General features: G+C 37.1%; 1 protein-coding gene across 2 annotated transcripts in view; it reads right to left on the bottom strand.

Annotated features, from left to right (window-relative positions):
- GRID2 (glutamate ionotropic receptor delta type subunit 2) overlaps window positions 1–16334 on the bottom strand; it is a 1374233-nt gene that overhangs the window by 332457 nt on the left and 1025442 nt on the right. For both annotated transcript variants that reach the window (XM_007450019.1, XM_007450020.1), the window contains one exon: window positions 6295–6396. In XM_007450019.1, coding sequence (XP_007450081.1) covers window positions 6295–6396 — 102 coding nt within the window. The remainder of the gene's footprint in view (window positions 1–6294; window positions 6397–16334) is intronic.

The following is a 16334-nucleotide window of genomic DNA, read 5'->3' as shown; positions in this document are numbered from 1 at the left end:
TATTTCATTGTATATATGTGTCACATCTTCTTTATCCATTCATCCGATGATGGACACTTAGGTTAATTCCATGTCCTGGCTATTGTAAACAGAGCTGCAATGAACATTTCGGTACATGACTCTTTATGAATTATGGTTTTCTTAGGGTATATGCCCAGCAGTGGGATTGCTGGGTCGTATGGTAGTTCTATTTTTCAGTTTTTTAAGGAACCTCCATACTGTTCTCCAGAGTGGCTGTATCAAATTACATTCCCACCAACAGTACAAGAGGGTTCCCTTTTCTCTACACCCTCTCCAGCATTTACTGTTTCTAGATTTTTTGATGATGGCCATTCTGACCGATGTGAGGTGATGCCTCATTGTAATTTTGATTTGCATTTCTCTAATGATTAGTGATGTTGAGCATCCTTTCATGTGTATGTTGGCAATCTGTATATCTTCTCTGGAGAAATGTCTACTTAGGTCTTCTGACCATTTTTGGATTGGGTTGTTTGCTTATTGATATTAAGCTGCATGAGGTGCTTGTATATTCTGGAGATTAATCCTTTGTCAGTTGCTTCATTTGCAAATATTCTGCCGCATTCTGAGGGCTGTCTTTTCCTCTTGTTTATGGTTTCCTTTACTGTGCAAAAGCTTTTAAGTTTCATTAGGTCCCATTTATTTATTTTTGTTTTTATTTCCATTTCTCTAGGAGGTGGGTCAAAAAGGATCTTGCTATGATTTATGTCATAGAGTGTTCTGCCTATGTTTTCCTCTAAGAGTTTTATGGTGTCTGGCCTTATATTTAGGTCTTTAATCCATTTTGAGTTTATTTTTGTGTGTGGTGTTAGGAAGTGTTCTAATTTCATTGTTTTACATGTAGCTGTCCAGTTTTCCCAGCACCACTTATTGAAGAGGCTGTTATTTCTCCACTGTATATTCTTCCCTCCTTTATGAAAGATAAGGCGACCATGTGTGTATGGATTTATCTCTGGGCTTTCTATCCTGTTCCATTGATTTATATTTCTGGGGTTTTTTTGCCAGTACCATACTGTCGTGATTACTGTAGCTTTGTAGTATAGTCTGAAGTCCAGGAGCCTGATTCCTCCAGCTCCGTTTTTCTTTCTCAAGATTTCTTTGGCTATTTGGGGTCTTTTGTGTTTCCATACAAATTGTGAAATTTTTTTTTCTAGGTCTGTGAAAAATGTGCCTTGGAGTATTTTCTATGTTTATCTTTCTATGAGTCTAGTGACATTTTTAGTTTAGATAGTAATTTTTTTCATTGCTATTACTCTCCTATATTTTTAAATTGGTTTCATTTCCTAGTGTTATTTCTCTTCTTCAGGAAGTATTCTTTAAAATAGTCTGTCTCTTTAAGATGGCTTCATGCTCAGTTTTGTTAAATGAAGTTTCCAGGAATATCCATTAACTTAATTAATTTTGTAAAGATACCGTCCACATATTATTTAATCTAAAATGTTTTCAATTGCAAGATGCAAAATTGTTTTACCTACAACTAATAAAGACAAAAAATGCTGCCAATTTTAACTGCAGGAAGACATCAATTGAAAGATGCATCCTGAGTCAAAGATATTAAAATATGAAAAACTGTATGTTTTTGAATTTATAAAATACAGAAAAAGCACCACCACAGCTCTACCATAAATTTTCAATCATATATGTATACAAAGTTATACAATTATGTTTATGGTAGTTTTAGGCAAAGGGATACTGCATTGTACAATATATTCAATGTAGAACAGTGGCATTGCATTTTTTCATAAATATTCTTAGAGCTGTAGATGTCCTGCTAGAATGAAACTCCCCAAAGTCAGTATCTTTCTCTGTTTTGTATGTACCCCAAGCACCTAGAAAAAGATACTCAATAAATAGTTCTCAAATCAATTTATGAGTGAGTTCATCTTTCATCAGAGATGCCATGTGTCTGTTTTAGGCAAAACCAAATCAAGAAAATAAGAGTTATTTATCAGTGATCTCTTTCTAAATGTCAGTTTATGTTTTTCAGATATCTTATACTTTTGCTTACAGGATAACTGCTCAAATCTTTCATTTGTTGCCAACTTCTTTCCATTTTATTTTCCTAAGTTTTCATAATTATTATGATGACATTTATAACTCAGTGATGTTTCCAATAACGCTTGTGAATTACCATGAAAAAATTGAATGCCATAATTGGTCATTTATGGCTATCCATACTTGTACAACTTTAGAAGTGAAAAGGAAAAAAATGATCTTAATAAGTGCCTCATAGTAAGACACTTGGCCCACTTGGTAAGATGTAGAGATCAGCACACCAAATATGGAAACAGAGTTTAGCAGAGGGAATTTTATTCACATTCTTTCTTTCTTTTTCTCCATTTCTAAGACACTTACATGGCTTTGGTGATGGTTGAATATAAAGTTATCCTTATGTGATGCCATTTAAAAAATGTTCCTAAATTACTAATCCAATAACATTTGCAATCTCAATAGTTATACTTAATTTAAACCTAATATGAATTCATTCTGATCCCAAAGACAGAATGTCAGAGGGCTAAGGACATAGCCACCAGAACCAGGATCTGTGGGCTTGAAACTCATCTCTGGCTCTTGTTAGTTATAATGGACACAGAGATTTAATTAATTCTTTTGAGTCTTGTTTTCATCCTTTAATGTAATCAGTGCATCTCTTGTAGAGTTTTTATAAGAATTAAATAAGTTAACACATGTAAAGTTCTTAACAGGTTTGATCAAATAAGAGATGCTGGTGACGGTTTTTCCCTTGTTTCCCCTCCAGTCCCTCACTGCCCTTCTCTGTGATGTGGAAAGCCGACCTTCATGGTCTTCATTACTTGGGTTCCCTTGCCCTCTGATTTCTGGTTGGATTTGCAATTGGAAACAATGGCAAGAGATGGAAAGATAGGAGAAGTGACACTGGGGTAACCTCCTCTCCATTTCCTCACTGCCTGAATGTCGTTTTGACAGTGATTCTCCTTCTCCATCCCTTTCCCATAACAAAGGTCACAGCTACTATTATATGATTTTTCTCCCATGGCTCTAGCTAGATCTGTTAATACTGCTCTCTCCCATGTCACATCAGTCTTCAGGGTTGTCAAGCCTTGCTGTGCATCTAGGCCCTGGCACTTCAACATACTTGTTGACTTATTTAACCTTACTTAAAGTATTTGTTAATAATCCCTTTATTTAATTTTCTTCAATTAACCATTTGAATACCATTCACTTGCCCCTGGCATCATAAACAATATAGTGCTGAAATATTTAATTTAAGGTAAATATTAGATTATTTCCTTCAAGTCAATGAAATATCTTTAATAGTGATAGGAATAGGAGTTTCAAAACTTAGGTAAGAAAAATCAATTTTATGAACCCGTGTGTCATCGACAGCATAACTTTCCTAAGAAGTAAAGGGTGTGTGTGTGTGTGTGTGTGTGTGTGTGTGTGTGTGTGTGTGTAACTGGCACTAGATCGCAGTTAGAATGGAATAAAAGCTGAGAGACCTTCCCTCAGGGGCTTTACACATGAACTCTCCCTCCTCTTTCTCCCTTCTGGAAATGGCTGGAGGTAAATACTTGGAATACAAGGGGGTTGTGTTTAGGTTGCTAAATCAAGTCCAATATAGAACAAATCTGAGTTTCAGGGGTTAGTTGACATTGTGATTTTAGAGGTGCTGGGTGGATTTAGGAAATAGTGATTCTCAGTGTTGGGTGGAGGAAGCTTGCAAGGCCATATAAGTGAGAGCTAGACCTGGAAAGGTGCTTGTAAGAAATAAATAAGAAAGTCATGGCTGGTTTCCATTCAAATAAGAATTACAGGAAGCCTGAGAAATTAAGTACAATGGCTGTATATTGTGAGAGTGTAAAAAGTGTAACAACCTTTTACTCAACTGGGCACCCAACTGATGAATCCATGTTGCACCACAGAAAACTTGGGGGAAAGAGACTGTTTCCATATCTTCATTCACTAGTCATATTCAGGATATGTGCTGGGCTAAGCTTGCAGGAAACAGACCATTCTGAATCATGAAGGTGAGACTGGGGCACACAGGTATTAACACTGTGTGAGGCAGTACCATTTCAAGCACAAAACAGCAATCGTTCTGCTCAGCCTGGAAATGAATTTAAAATAATTGGTTCTGTGAAGCTTTCCCAGTAAAACTCACTTTCATCTTATTCATAGTTAAGCATTTCCAACTATCAAGAAAATCCTATAGCTACCTCAATCTGCACACATCGCAGTAGGAGGAGAGAGATTATAATATAATGTTAAGAAGGCAGAAGTTGGGCCTCCCTGGTGGCGCAGTGCTTGAGAGTCCGCCTGCCGATGCAGGGGACACGGGTTCATGCCCTGGTCCGGGAAGACCCCACATGCGGCGGAGCGGCTGGGCCCGTGAGCCATGGCCGCTGAGCCTGCGCATCCGGAGCCTGTGCTCCGCAATGGGAGAGGCCACAGCAGTGAGACGCCCGTGTACCGGAAAAAAAAAAAAAAAAAGAAGGCAGAAGTTAAGAGATCTGCAGTCAGATCCTGGATTTGAATCCCCGTTCTCTCTGCTACTTCCTATCTGTATAATCTTCAACCTCTGTATGTCTCAGTTTCTTCAACCACATTCTTAGGATCAGAATACTATCTATTTATTGTAAATATTGTGAGGACTGATTAAGATAACAGATGAAGAAGACTTAGTAGAGTATCTGGCACATAGTAAGTAATTAATAAATCTTAGCTGTTTCGTTATATGTGCTTCTCTCCAGTAAGATTCTCTGCATACCTTGATGTATGAATATGCATATAAGATGGATAACCCATTACCAAGTCTATCATATAGTAAGTACTAAATAAATATTTGTTTAATGACTAAATGCGATTAGCTTGCCTTGAAATATGAATGTTGAAGACAAAAGCAAAGCACATATATTGTCTTTTATTACAGTTTTCACCTGAGTTTCCATGTTAATCACTAGAGAAGAGACTATTACAGTTTACTGTACTTTAAATGTCTGTCTTTTTTTAATATTAGCACATCAGTGCCAATGCATATCTACACGTTTGAGTACGTACAGAAGCACATTCACAATTAAGTTGTCAAGTATTCATAATATAATTATTTGCCAAACAGTAAAAATATTATTAAAACAGTAACTAAAAATAAATTAAAGGCAGCAAAAAGGGAGGACAGATTACTCGTTTGAATTTCCTTTTATAGAGAATATCACAGATCCTTCTTTTAAACAATGAAATTATGTTGGTTCTTCTTAAATTGTATTAAACAATGTACAAAGGACAGCTATTGCTGTTATAAACCTTGATAAACATCTATTAGCATCAATATACCAAAAAACACCATTTCTCCTGTCTACTAATTCTGCAATATTTTTAGCCTGTAAGACTTTTTCAAATTTAAAAACAAGTGGGCTTTTCTGAAAAAAACTGAAGTTAATAACTATGGATTATTCTGTTTGGAAACATACTATAAAGTAGCACAAGGTTAATCACATTGAAACAGGCAGGGAGAATGCATGTCTTCATGTTTTATGGCTATTTAGATAGTACCCATGTGAGTATTTTACTGTTGAAGACTATTTCTTTTGACATCTTATTTTATTTGTGTATCATGTGAGAAAATAATAATGCATAGAATAATGATAAGTTACCATTTATTGCTTTTTATACCAAGTAAATGAAATTGTAATAAATATTTCACATGTATAATCCCATGTAATAGCCACAGAATCACCAGATGATACGCTCTTTTAAGACAGAATCATATCTGTCCATTTTAACCATCACTGTCCCCAGAAATCAGCACTGAGCTTGAATACGGTTGATAATAAATATCATTTACGAAACAATTGGATGATTTTTACTTTGAAGTAGGTCCTTCCCAGAAAAATATTCTTAGTCTGCTAATGTTTTAGTGTTACTGAATGTACTATGTTTGATCAAATCTACCCTTATTTGGCGTGGTTATCTTCATTTTTACATAGACCACAGGGCTTCAGTGAGAGAATGCCTGAGAGATAACTTCACTTTATCACGTGTAGGAAACTGTAGAAGGATGGAAATTTGGCCTAAAATGTCTAAGAAAGTTATGACAAAAGTACTGTAATTAAAGGAAAAGCCTGTAAAAATCTGATTCTGATCCACATAAATTGAAGGTTGGAAAACATGACCATTACAAATCCCTTAGAATGCATAGTCAGCTCCTTTAATATTATGACATCAGTTAATGAAACATAAAGAAATGGAGGATAAAGGAACATCTAGAAGCCAAAACTGCAAGGGGCAGATCAGACCTACCAGAACAGTCACCACACGTAGGACCACTCCACGCATGTTATTCTCCAGTTTCTTGTCAGTCAGGGACCCATTCAGCCCTGTGACAGGAGTCCAGCACCCAAGCTGAAAGATGAAATAGCTTGGTCACTTTTCTGCCTGAAGAACAGTCCAATCACCTATATATAGGCCTTTCAGAGAACTGTGGGATAAATCTTGGAGTCACTGATAACAGGAAGTGTCCTGTGCAGTTTTTCCTGTTTAACAGCAAATGAAGCAAGCAAAAATGCTATGCCATCTCCTGCTTTTAAATATCATCATATGGCATGTGACAATATCCAACATGCTTTAGGGGACTCACTGAGGACATCTGACTTGAGGAGTTATAAATACACCAATAACTCAGTCCCAGTAATACACTAATTGGAAAAATAATACCACATATAATTCTAGCATAATGCCTGTTCTAATATACCAATTACTACACAAGTTAGATTTTTTTTTACAGTTTCAGTGGTTTTAATTAGATCTTACACTGCTTTTAACGGAACATAAAATTGTAAGATTTTTAATGTGGTTAGAGGGGTTACAGCTTTTACTTGAGGAAAAAAAATCATCTATATGGCTTTGTTGTTTTCAAGTATTCACAGTACATAAAACAATGTAATTTGCCTTTTTTGTCAGCGCTATCAATCTGTTTGGAGACTTTGGCAGCAGCCTTTTCCTTAAAGTCTTCCAACAATTAACTGCTCTTTGCTCTCCAAAATACTGGTTTAATTTTACATTCTCATGTAGTTCTTATGTCTTGTAATATCCAAATCTGAGGACTACCAGTCTTAAAATTACTGCCTATAAATCACAATGGGATAAAAATGGGTGACTCTCAATTCAAAAATAAGGAGGAAAGAGAGGTGCTGTGACTTGGATTAGCAGATATCTGCCCAAGAAGCAAAGCTGCAAAGAGAATTTTTCAATGCACATCTTGGGAAGATACATCATACTATTAATCCTGATACCAGCTCCATGAGCCTTTACATTTGGGAACTTATTCCATACTTGCATGCTTTAAAAATGTAACAGACTTTTAGTCATATTCAGAGACTGTTTTGGTTAACTGAATGGTTTACAGGGGTACCTGGTTATTTGTGCTGCTTCCTCCTAAAGACTATTATTTCCTTGCATTGCGTTTTGCTGTGGCTTCTTAAGTCATTAACATACTGGCAAGTCTCCCTCACAAATAAACAATTTGGGTGCCTCCCATTAAAACTCAAGTTTCTCTTTGAGCTCCACAAATGGTATTTGAGAAAACTAAAATGGATACAATATATCTTAAGAGAAGTGGATGTCACAATGTAAACAAAAAGCCAGCATTTTTCTTATTAAAATAATTTGAAAAAGGCTGCTAATTGTTGGTTTCAACTGCAAAAGCACATTAAATTCATACAGTGATGTGTCATTTTTAGTTACATAAAAGTCTAATTAGAACTTCGATCCAATTAGCAAATCCAAATGTGTTGAAAGTCTAGTTATCAGAGATATTGTAGTCCTCTTGCCAAATTTAAAACCTTATGAAATTTCTTTTGAACTTTTGTTCTCTTCTGAGGTCAACCGAAGTCTATCCTCAATTACATTTACTGATGTGCACTTTTTCTAATTACTTCTTCAAGAAGATTTTATTTCCCTAGACCAAATAATATTGGTGGAAAAAGAGATCTAAAACGAAGTGAAAAGCTAAATTTCCAATGTGCTATCTGCCTTTTACCATTATATTACTTAATTCTAAGTTAAATTAATAGCTTTTAGGACATGATCTTATTCATGACTAATACGTTTAAACTGCCAAAGTAAACACAGGGTTTTTTCTCCCTTGGAGTTGTTTTTTAAGTTTGGTGAACCTACTGTCAGTTTGCCTAAATATTGATAAATGACATCTGTTAGTGCCAACTTGAACATAGCATTTTGGTGTATTGAGTAGTCAAAATATTTACTACTGGAATACCAACAAAACCTGCTGACTAGTTTGTTTCAACAATGCTCTGGACAAACAGTTAAAAATATTTAATTTCCAGCTTCTTCTTAATTATGTCTTCCTTTAAACATAACTAAATACAGTCAATGATTGAAAAATTCTAGAGCATTCTAGTGTTTGGGGGTTTGAAATAACAATAACGAAAAAGCATTTGGAGGAGGTAAGGAGGTGGCTGTATCTTATCTTCCGACCTGGGCAGTGACTTAAACACTATTTGTACTATATATAGTTAGTGTTTCTTCTCTCTCTCTCTCTCTCTCCTCTCCCCTTCCTCTCTCTCTCTTGTTTTTCTTTTTATTCACACTGATTTCTTCCAGTGACCATGCATGGCCACTAACCCCATCCCTCCTTTTGGAGAATTGCTTTCTTTTTCCATCCCTAGACAAGTGTTCCAAATCATCCAAATTTTTTCATGACTCTGACTCTCTGGTTTAGCAATTGTTAACAGTTGGTCATCTGACCCGAGCCAATAAAAGTCTTTCCTTGGAGGTTTATTTTTAATATCAAGTGTGTGCATGGTGGGCAGGTCAATAAGTTGATATGAAGTTTTTTTATTGTTTGGCCATATTCTCTCATATATACTACAGGCCATATAATTTTCTCTTCTGCTTTATGAAGGTTTTTCACCTTTCTGTTTTCTTTCTTTCTTTTTTTTTTTTTGCCATCTGACTCACATGTCTTTTGATTATAGTACTTAGAAAGTTGAAAAGTTGTTCCTGTTCTTAATAACAACAGTCTATATTTTAAGACTGGTAACTCCTTTTACTTAACTCAGGTATTCCTGCATATTCACCCACTCCAATACTTAATGTTATCTGAATGTTAGCTGTGGTCACCAAAAACTAGAGATGATACAGAGATATTTCAGGATACAGATTCTCTGGAAAACTAGAAATAAAGTATATCCACTCATCACATATCAACATAGGTTGTAACAAAGAAATCATTAAAAAATTATAATAATACTCATTTCCTACATTGAATAGAACTTTTTTTTTTTTTACATTTTTTGGAATACTTTCTATGCGTCAGCCATGGTACTGAGCTTTTCATACATGATCTCATTTAAGACTCAAAATAACTTTATGAGATGGTGCTGTTATCAATATTACTTTACAGACATAAAAATTAAGGACTCAGTTAAGGTCACTTATTTACAAAGAGATGAAATTAGGATTTAAACTGATGTGCTTTTTTTTTAACTTTTTATTTTATATTGGAGTATAGTTGATTAACAATGTTGTGTTAGTTTCAGGTGTACAACAAAGTGACTCAGCCATATATATACATGTAAGTATTGCTTTTTAAAGTCCAGATTCAGTATTGTTAGTTGCTGTACTGTTTTATAGCTTAAAAAATTATTTTCATAAACACGATCTATTTAAGGAAGGTAGAGAAGACAGTATTCCTATTTTAACAGTCAAGGAAAATAAGCCTCGGTACTGTTAAGTGGCTGGCTCAATATAATAGTGAGTGAATTCATATTTTGGCAATAAAATTTAAAAGGCAAAATCATCACCATCAATGTCATTTTTATAAAAATTATTATAACACATACATAGTGCACAGTATGTGCTAATCATCAGAGAGTTCTGCATATATTAATTAATTTATTCTCAAAACCACCCAATGAGGAAGGTATCATTATTATCCTCATTATAAGGGAAAGGCTGATTATACACACCTTTTTGAAGGATTACTCAAGTTTTAAGATTCCTTAATTTCTGTTCATATCCAGTCAATCCCTGAGATTCACTTCAAGCTATTTTGTTTGACTGTAAAAACTCCTTCCAATAATAAGCAAGAAAAATGAGTTAGGTTCACATAGATCTAAACTGAGTTTGTATCTACAATGGGTCACAGTCCTTGCAGCACAGCAAGATTGACAGGCATAGTGTTTGATAAGAACTAAAAGAATTTCACTCAGGTTCAAGTGTGAGACTTATCTAACAACTTCTCCGGTTTCATTGTTTGAAATGTCTTTAACTTGACTTTGCTCATGTGGAGAAGGTTGTTTTTGATTGTGTTTTTGTTTTAGTTTTAAACAATGAGGCCAGAGACTAACAGAGATAACGCACATGAAATTTCATAATACTATCTATTCAGCTGAGCACTTTCTAAGTAAAAATAATAAAAGTGGTCTCTGCAGCACATGAGATTTACAGAAAGTCACACTGCTGATAGCAAAACAAGATTCTCTGTCTTCCATGGCCTGGCAGTCTAGAGAAAATTTAAAAGGGATTAAAAAAATAAAGACCAATTCAATTTCCTTTCAATTACCAAATATCTATTTCCTATAGTATTTTCTGGTTATTGCCTAAAGTAATTTTAAAACCCTAAAACGCTTAATATTTTAATTATTTCCTTCATTGGAGCTTTAACAATACTAACCCTGCAGCTTTCTGTTCAAATCAATGCAATATCTGTGTTCAACAAACTGGTTGATGTATTTGCATGAGCACAGTAGCATGTTCCTAACATTATATACTGTGTCATTAGTAAATGACAAAGTTTTAGACATTTACTCTTTTCTCCTCAATGTTTTCACTTTTTATTTGCCCATGGGCTTTAAAGAATGACATCTGACTTGGGTTTTATATCACTATTTTTCAGGCAATGTTATAACGTCAAAAAGAGCTGAACTGTTTAATTTTACACTCAATAGTTTATAGGCTTTAATAACAGGAGTCAAGAGAGCTCTTAATTGAATACCAGACAGAATCCCCTACATGTACTAGACTGTATTCATATGGAACAAACCAAGCCTGGCTATAGTACCAAAGTTCCAGCTTCAGGACACACAATGTCCACAGCACTGGGGCTATATGCTCCCAAGCACTATGTTTCCTTTATTTGCTTTCTCAGCCTTCAGAGGAAAAGAGGGAACGACCACAGCATGACGAAGTAGCTGAAAGCTAGCCGTTTAGAAGTGCACAGCATTATTTGGTAGATATTACTTCTGAGCACAGTGTGTCAGTAATCCTTCCAATAATAATTTTCTTTACGGTATTTCCACCTGTAAAATAGGTTCAATTTGTTAGACTTGTTCCCCAGGGGATGAGTATTTCCTCCTGAGATTTTATTCCTACAGCTTGGTCATTACCATGAAGCAGGAGTCGTTCTTTCGATTAGAGTTTCCTTCAGGAGAAAATGAAAAGTCAGAAAAAAAAATTACCTGATTCTACAGCTTATATCTCCCTGCATTGCTGCTGAAGACAAAACCTTCTGTACTATGTAACCATGTACGTGTACAACAAGACAAACTTGTTAACTGATTTCCACAAATTAAGACTATAAACATGAGAAGCTATATATCCATATCTATCTCTCTGTATATATATATGAGGAAATAGCTCAAAGGTGTTTATGGCGCTATAATAACCACTCAGTTATCAACTGGTATCTCTGACTGGTTTGATGATACTCTGCCATTATTATATGTTTTCACTTTGTTTATAATTCTTAGTGTAAAATTACTATTACACTATATTTAGAGAAAATACAGCAGAGTGGTTAAGATCAGGAACTCTAGAACCAGACTGCTTATGTTCAAGGACCTGCTCTGACACGTGCTGGGTGTGGCCACTGGGCCTCTGTTCCCTCTCAAATGCGAAGAGTAATAGGACTGGTGGGACTGTTAAGTGACTTAATATATGTCAATTGTTTAGCAGTGTTTTTGGCACATAAAAACTAAAGAAGTGTTCATTATTATTATTCCTATATAAGCAGCATTTTTTTGTTGCTGTTCCTTTCTCAGCCTCATCATCTGGAGTCACTAGTTTTAGTGATGAAACATAACTTCTAAAGCTAAACATACTTCTCAACTTTGGCTGCATATTATAAGAACCAGAAAGCTTTATAAAATTCTGATGCCCTGCCTAATCCCAGAACAATTAAATCAGAATCTCCACTGCCCTAAGACATGCCCTAACACCCAGCAAATGCAATCTCATAGAATGGCTACTTAACCTTATCAAATAAAGGCATTCTTTTTATTGGCTTCCTTTGCAAAAGCTAACTAGGGACACTTTCTCAAATAAACTCTTTTATTTTTCTTGTTTTAAGTAGGATAGGAGACTATAAACTCTGTGAAGCTGAATAAATCTTACCTTGTCTATTGTTGTAGCTGTAGTCCTTATCATAGCATTGGTGTACTGGTACATGATAGGTCATAATAGATATCTGATAAATGAATGCATACATTAAAACTCCTGCTGTCCTCTTTATTCTTCTATCTTTTTGGCTAGTCTCTAGTTTAAGCTGAATAAAAACCAAAATATCCCCAATCTGATATTGTGTCCTACTGTAATATTGTACCCCTGACAATTTTTGTGATTCTTCAGGATGATTCCTGTCACTAAAATTCAATTAGCTCTCCTTTTCTTTCTGATCAGAATTTTCTTCCTAAAATATTTTAGCATTTAATGATTACAATCTGATAAAAGTTGCTGGACTTCTTCTCTTTCATTCCATGCTACCTTGAGATGTTTTAAAGGGATCTTCATTTTAAAATCACATTAGAATTCTCAGTCTTTCCTATCTCCTCATCTTAATGATCTGTAGGTACCCAGTGCCTATTACAATAGTGTTTTATACAACTAAAATAATTATTTTTATAAAACTTACAAGGTTTAATGTAAAGCTATTGCACTTTAGATCTTTGTTCCCAAACAACTGAAAATCTCATGCTCAAATGTCTCCTTATCTCTTCAACATCTCTGCTTAGATATCTCAAAGGCACCTCCAATATCATAAGATTAAGCTCATAATCTACCCCTTAGCATTCATCCAGTTCTACTAGCCAGAAACCAAGAAGTCAGTCTTGCCATCTCTCATATTTAATCAATTGCCAGTCTGCCAATTTCAACTCCTTAAAAAAAACCTCTCAAATCCACTTCATAGAATCTCCCTGCCACCATCATAGTCCAAGCTAACTTCATAGCTTCTCTTTTACAATCTTTACTCTACACTGCAAACATAAACATACATGTAGATATGATGTCCTCTGCCTAAGATCTTTCCATAGTTTTCTATTTTTCTCCAGATAAAGACCAGACTTCTAACGTGGCCAACCAAAATCTGTGTGATGTGTCACATTTGACAGTCTCAGGTCATATCACATTTCCTCTCATTCTTTGGACTCCAACCACACTAGTCTTCCCTCAGTTTCTCGAGTTAGACATAATTCTCCTGCCTTAAGGATTTTAACTGTTTCTGAAGCATAGAAGTATAAAAGAACCACTTGGGGAGCTAAAAAACATCCCAATGCCAAAGCCATATGCCATGCCAATTAAATCAGACTTTCTGGACATGTAATCCAGGTATCAGTATTTTATTTTTCAGGTTCAGGTATCAGTATTTTTTAAAGTTTCCAAGATGATTCCAAAGTTTAGCCAAATGTGAGAACCAACAGTTTTGAATATGAAGTCTTCCTTGATTGGAAGAATCTTAGGAACCTGCCATTCTTCAAGGAATGACTGAACTCACTCTGACTCATCCTTTAGATCTCAACATAAACATCTATAGCTTGGGGTAAACCTTCCCTGACAACCTGACCCACCCCCAAGCTAGCTCATGTCACTCCAATACTGCATCATGTTCCTCTCTTTACAGTAATATCACAGTTAAATTTTTTAATCTATATTTTTTATGATTAACATTTATTATACCAATTATCTATAAGTTTCCATGGAGTCAGGAAAGATTGCTGTTTTGTATCCTCCACTTAATTAAATACACAATCCCTGGGACAAAGTGGGACTTCAAATTTTTTTTGAGTACTACACAAATTTAGATGATTTTTAAACAAGAAACTTAATAAAGGGAGGAGCTTCAAGATGGCGGAAGAGTAAGACACCGAGATCACCTTCCTCCCCACAAATACATCAGAAATACATCTACACGTGGAACAACTCCTACTGAACACCTACTGAACACTGGCAGAAGACCAAAGGGAGGTAGGTACCTGGGTAGGGCAAAAGAAAAAACAGACAGAAGAATAGGGACGGGGCCTGTACCAGTGGGAGGGAGCTATGAAGGAGGGAAGGTTCCCACACACTAGGAGCCCCTTCGCGGGCGGAGGCTGCGGGTGGCGGAGGGGGAAGCTTCGGAGCCGCGGGGGAGAGCACAGCCACAGGGTGCGGAGGGCAAAGCGGGGAGACTCCCGCACAGAGGATCGGGGCCGACCGGCACTCACCAGCCCGAGAGGCTTGTCTGCTCACCCGCCGGGGCGGGCGGGAGCTGGGAGCTGAGGCTCGGGCTTCGGAGGTCGTATCCCAGGGAGAGGACTGGGGTTGGCGGCGTGAACACAGCTTGCAGGGGGAAAGTGCGCCACAGCTAGCCGAGAGGGGGTCTGGGGAAAAGTCTGCAGCTGCCGAAGCGGCGAGAGACTTTCTTCCCTCTTTGTTTCCTGGTGCGCGAGGAGAGAGGATTCAGAGCGCCGCTTAAAGGAGCTCCAGAGACGGGCGCGAGCCGCGGCTATCAGGGCGGACCCCCGAGACGGGCATGAAACGCTAAGGCTGCTGCTGCCGCCACCAAGAAGCCTGTGTGCAAGCACAGGCCACTCTCCACACTGCCCCTCCCGGGAGCCTGTGCAGCCCGCCACTGCCAGGGCGGGGATCCAGGGACAACTTCCCCAAGAGAACTCACCGCGCGCCTCAGGCTGGTGCAACGTCATGCCGGCCTCTACCGCGCAGGCTCGCCCGGCACTCCTTACCCCTCCCTCCCCCCGGCCTGAGTGAGCCAGAGCCCCCGCATCAGCTGCTCCTTTAACCCCCTCCTGTCTGAGCGGGAGCACATGCCCTCCGGCGACCTACACGCAGAGGCAGGGCCAAATCCAAAGCTGAACCCTGGGAGCTGGGCGAACAAAGAGAAAGGGAAATCTCTCCCAGCAGCCTCAGGAGCAGCGGATTAAATCTCCACAGCCAACTTGATGTACCCTGCCTGTGTGGAATACCTGAACAGACAACGAATCATCCCAAATTGAGGAGGTGGACTTTGGCAAGAAGCAAGATATATATTTTCCCCTTTTCCTCATTTTGTGAGTGTGCATCTGTATGCTTCTGTGTGTGATTTTGTCTGTATAGCTTTGTTTTTACCATTTGTCCTAGGGTTCTATTTTTTTTTAATTACTTAAAATTGTTTTTTTCTTGGGCTTCCCTGGTGGTGCATGGTTGAGAGTGCGCCTGCTGACTATGAACCTGCAGCCTGTGAAAAGGAGACCCCAAACACAGTAAGTTAAGCAAAATGAGAAAACAGAAATACAGCAGATGAAGGAGCAAGGTAAAAGCCCACCAGACCTAACAAATGAAGAGGAAAAAGTCAGTCTACCTGAAAAAGAATTCAGAGTAATGATAGTAAAGATGATCCAAAATCTTGGAAATAGAATGGAGAAAATACAAGCAACGTTTAACAAGGATCTAGAAGAACTAAAGAGCAAACGAATGATGACCAACACAATAAATGAAATTCAAAATTTGCTACAAGAAATCAATAGCAGAATAACTGAGGCAGAACGGATAAGTGACCTGGAAGATAAAATAGTGGAAATAACTACTGCAGAGCAGGATAAAGGAAAAAGAATGAAAAACATTGAGGAGAGTCTCAGAGACCTCTGGGACAACATTAAACACACCAACATTTGAATTATATGTGTCCCAGAAGAAGAAGAGAAAAAGAAAAGAACTGAGGAAATATTTGAAGAGATTATAGATGAAAACTTCCCTAATATGGGAAAGGAAATAGTTAATCAAGTCCAGGAAGCAGAGAGAGTCCCATACAGGATAAAACCAAGGAGAAACACACCAAGATATATATTAATCAAATTAGCAAAAATTAAATACAAAGAACAAATATTAAAAGCAGCAAGGGAAAAACAACAAATAACACACAAGGGAATCCCCATAAGGTTAACAGCTAATCTTTCAGCAGAAACTCTGTAAGCCAGAAGGAAGTGGCAGGACATATTTAAAGTGATGAAGGAGAAAAACCTGCAACCAAGATTACTCTACCCAGCAAGGATCTCATTCAGATTTGA

The sequence above is a fragment of the Lipotes vexillifer genome, unplaced genomic scaffold, assembly GCF_000442215.2.
Source record: "Lipotes vexillifer unplaced genomic scaffold, Lipotes_vexillifer_v1.1 scaffold178, whole genome shotgun sequence".
Taxonomy (NCBI): domain Eukaryota; kingdom Metazoa; phylum Chordata; class Mammalia; order Artiodactyla; family Lipotidae; genus Lipotes; species Lipotes vexillifer.
Note: the sequence above shows the minus strand (reverse complement) of the source record. Positions and strands in the feature narration are given on the sequence as shown.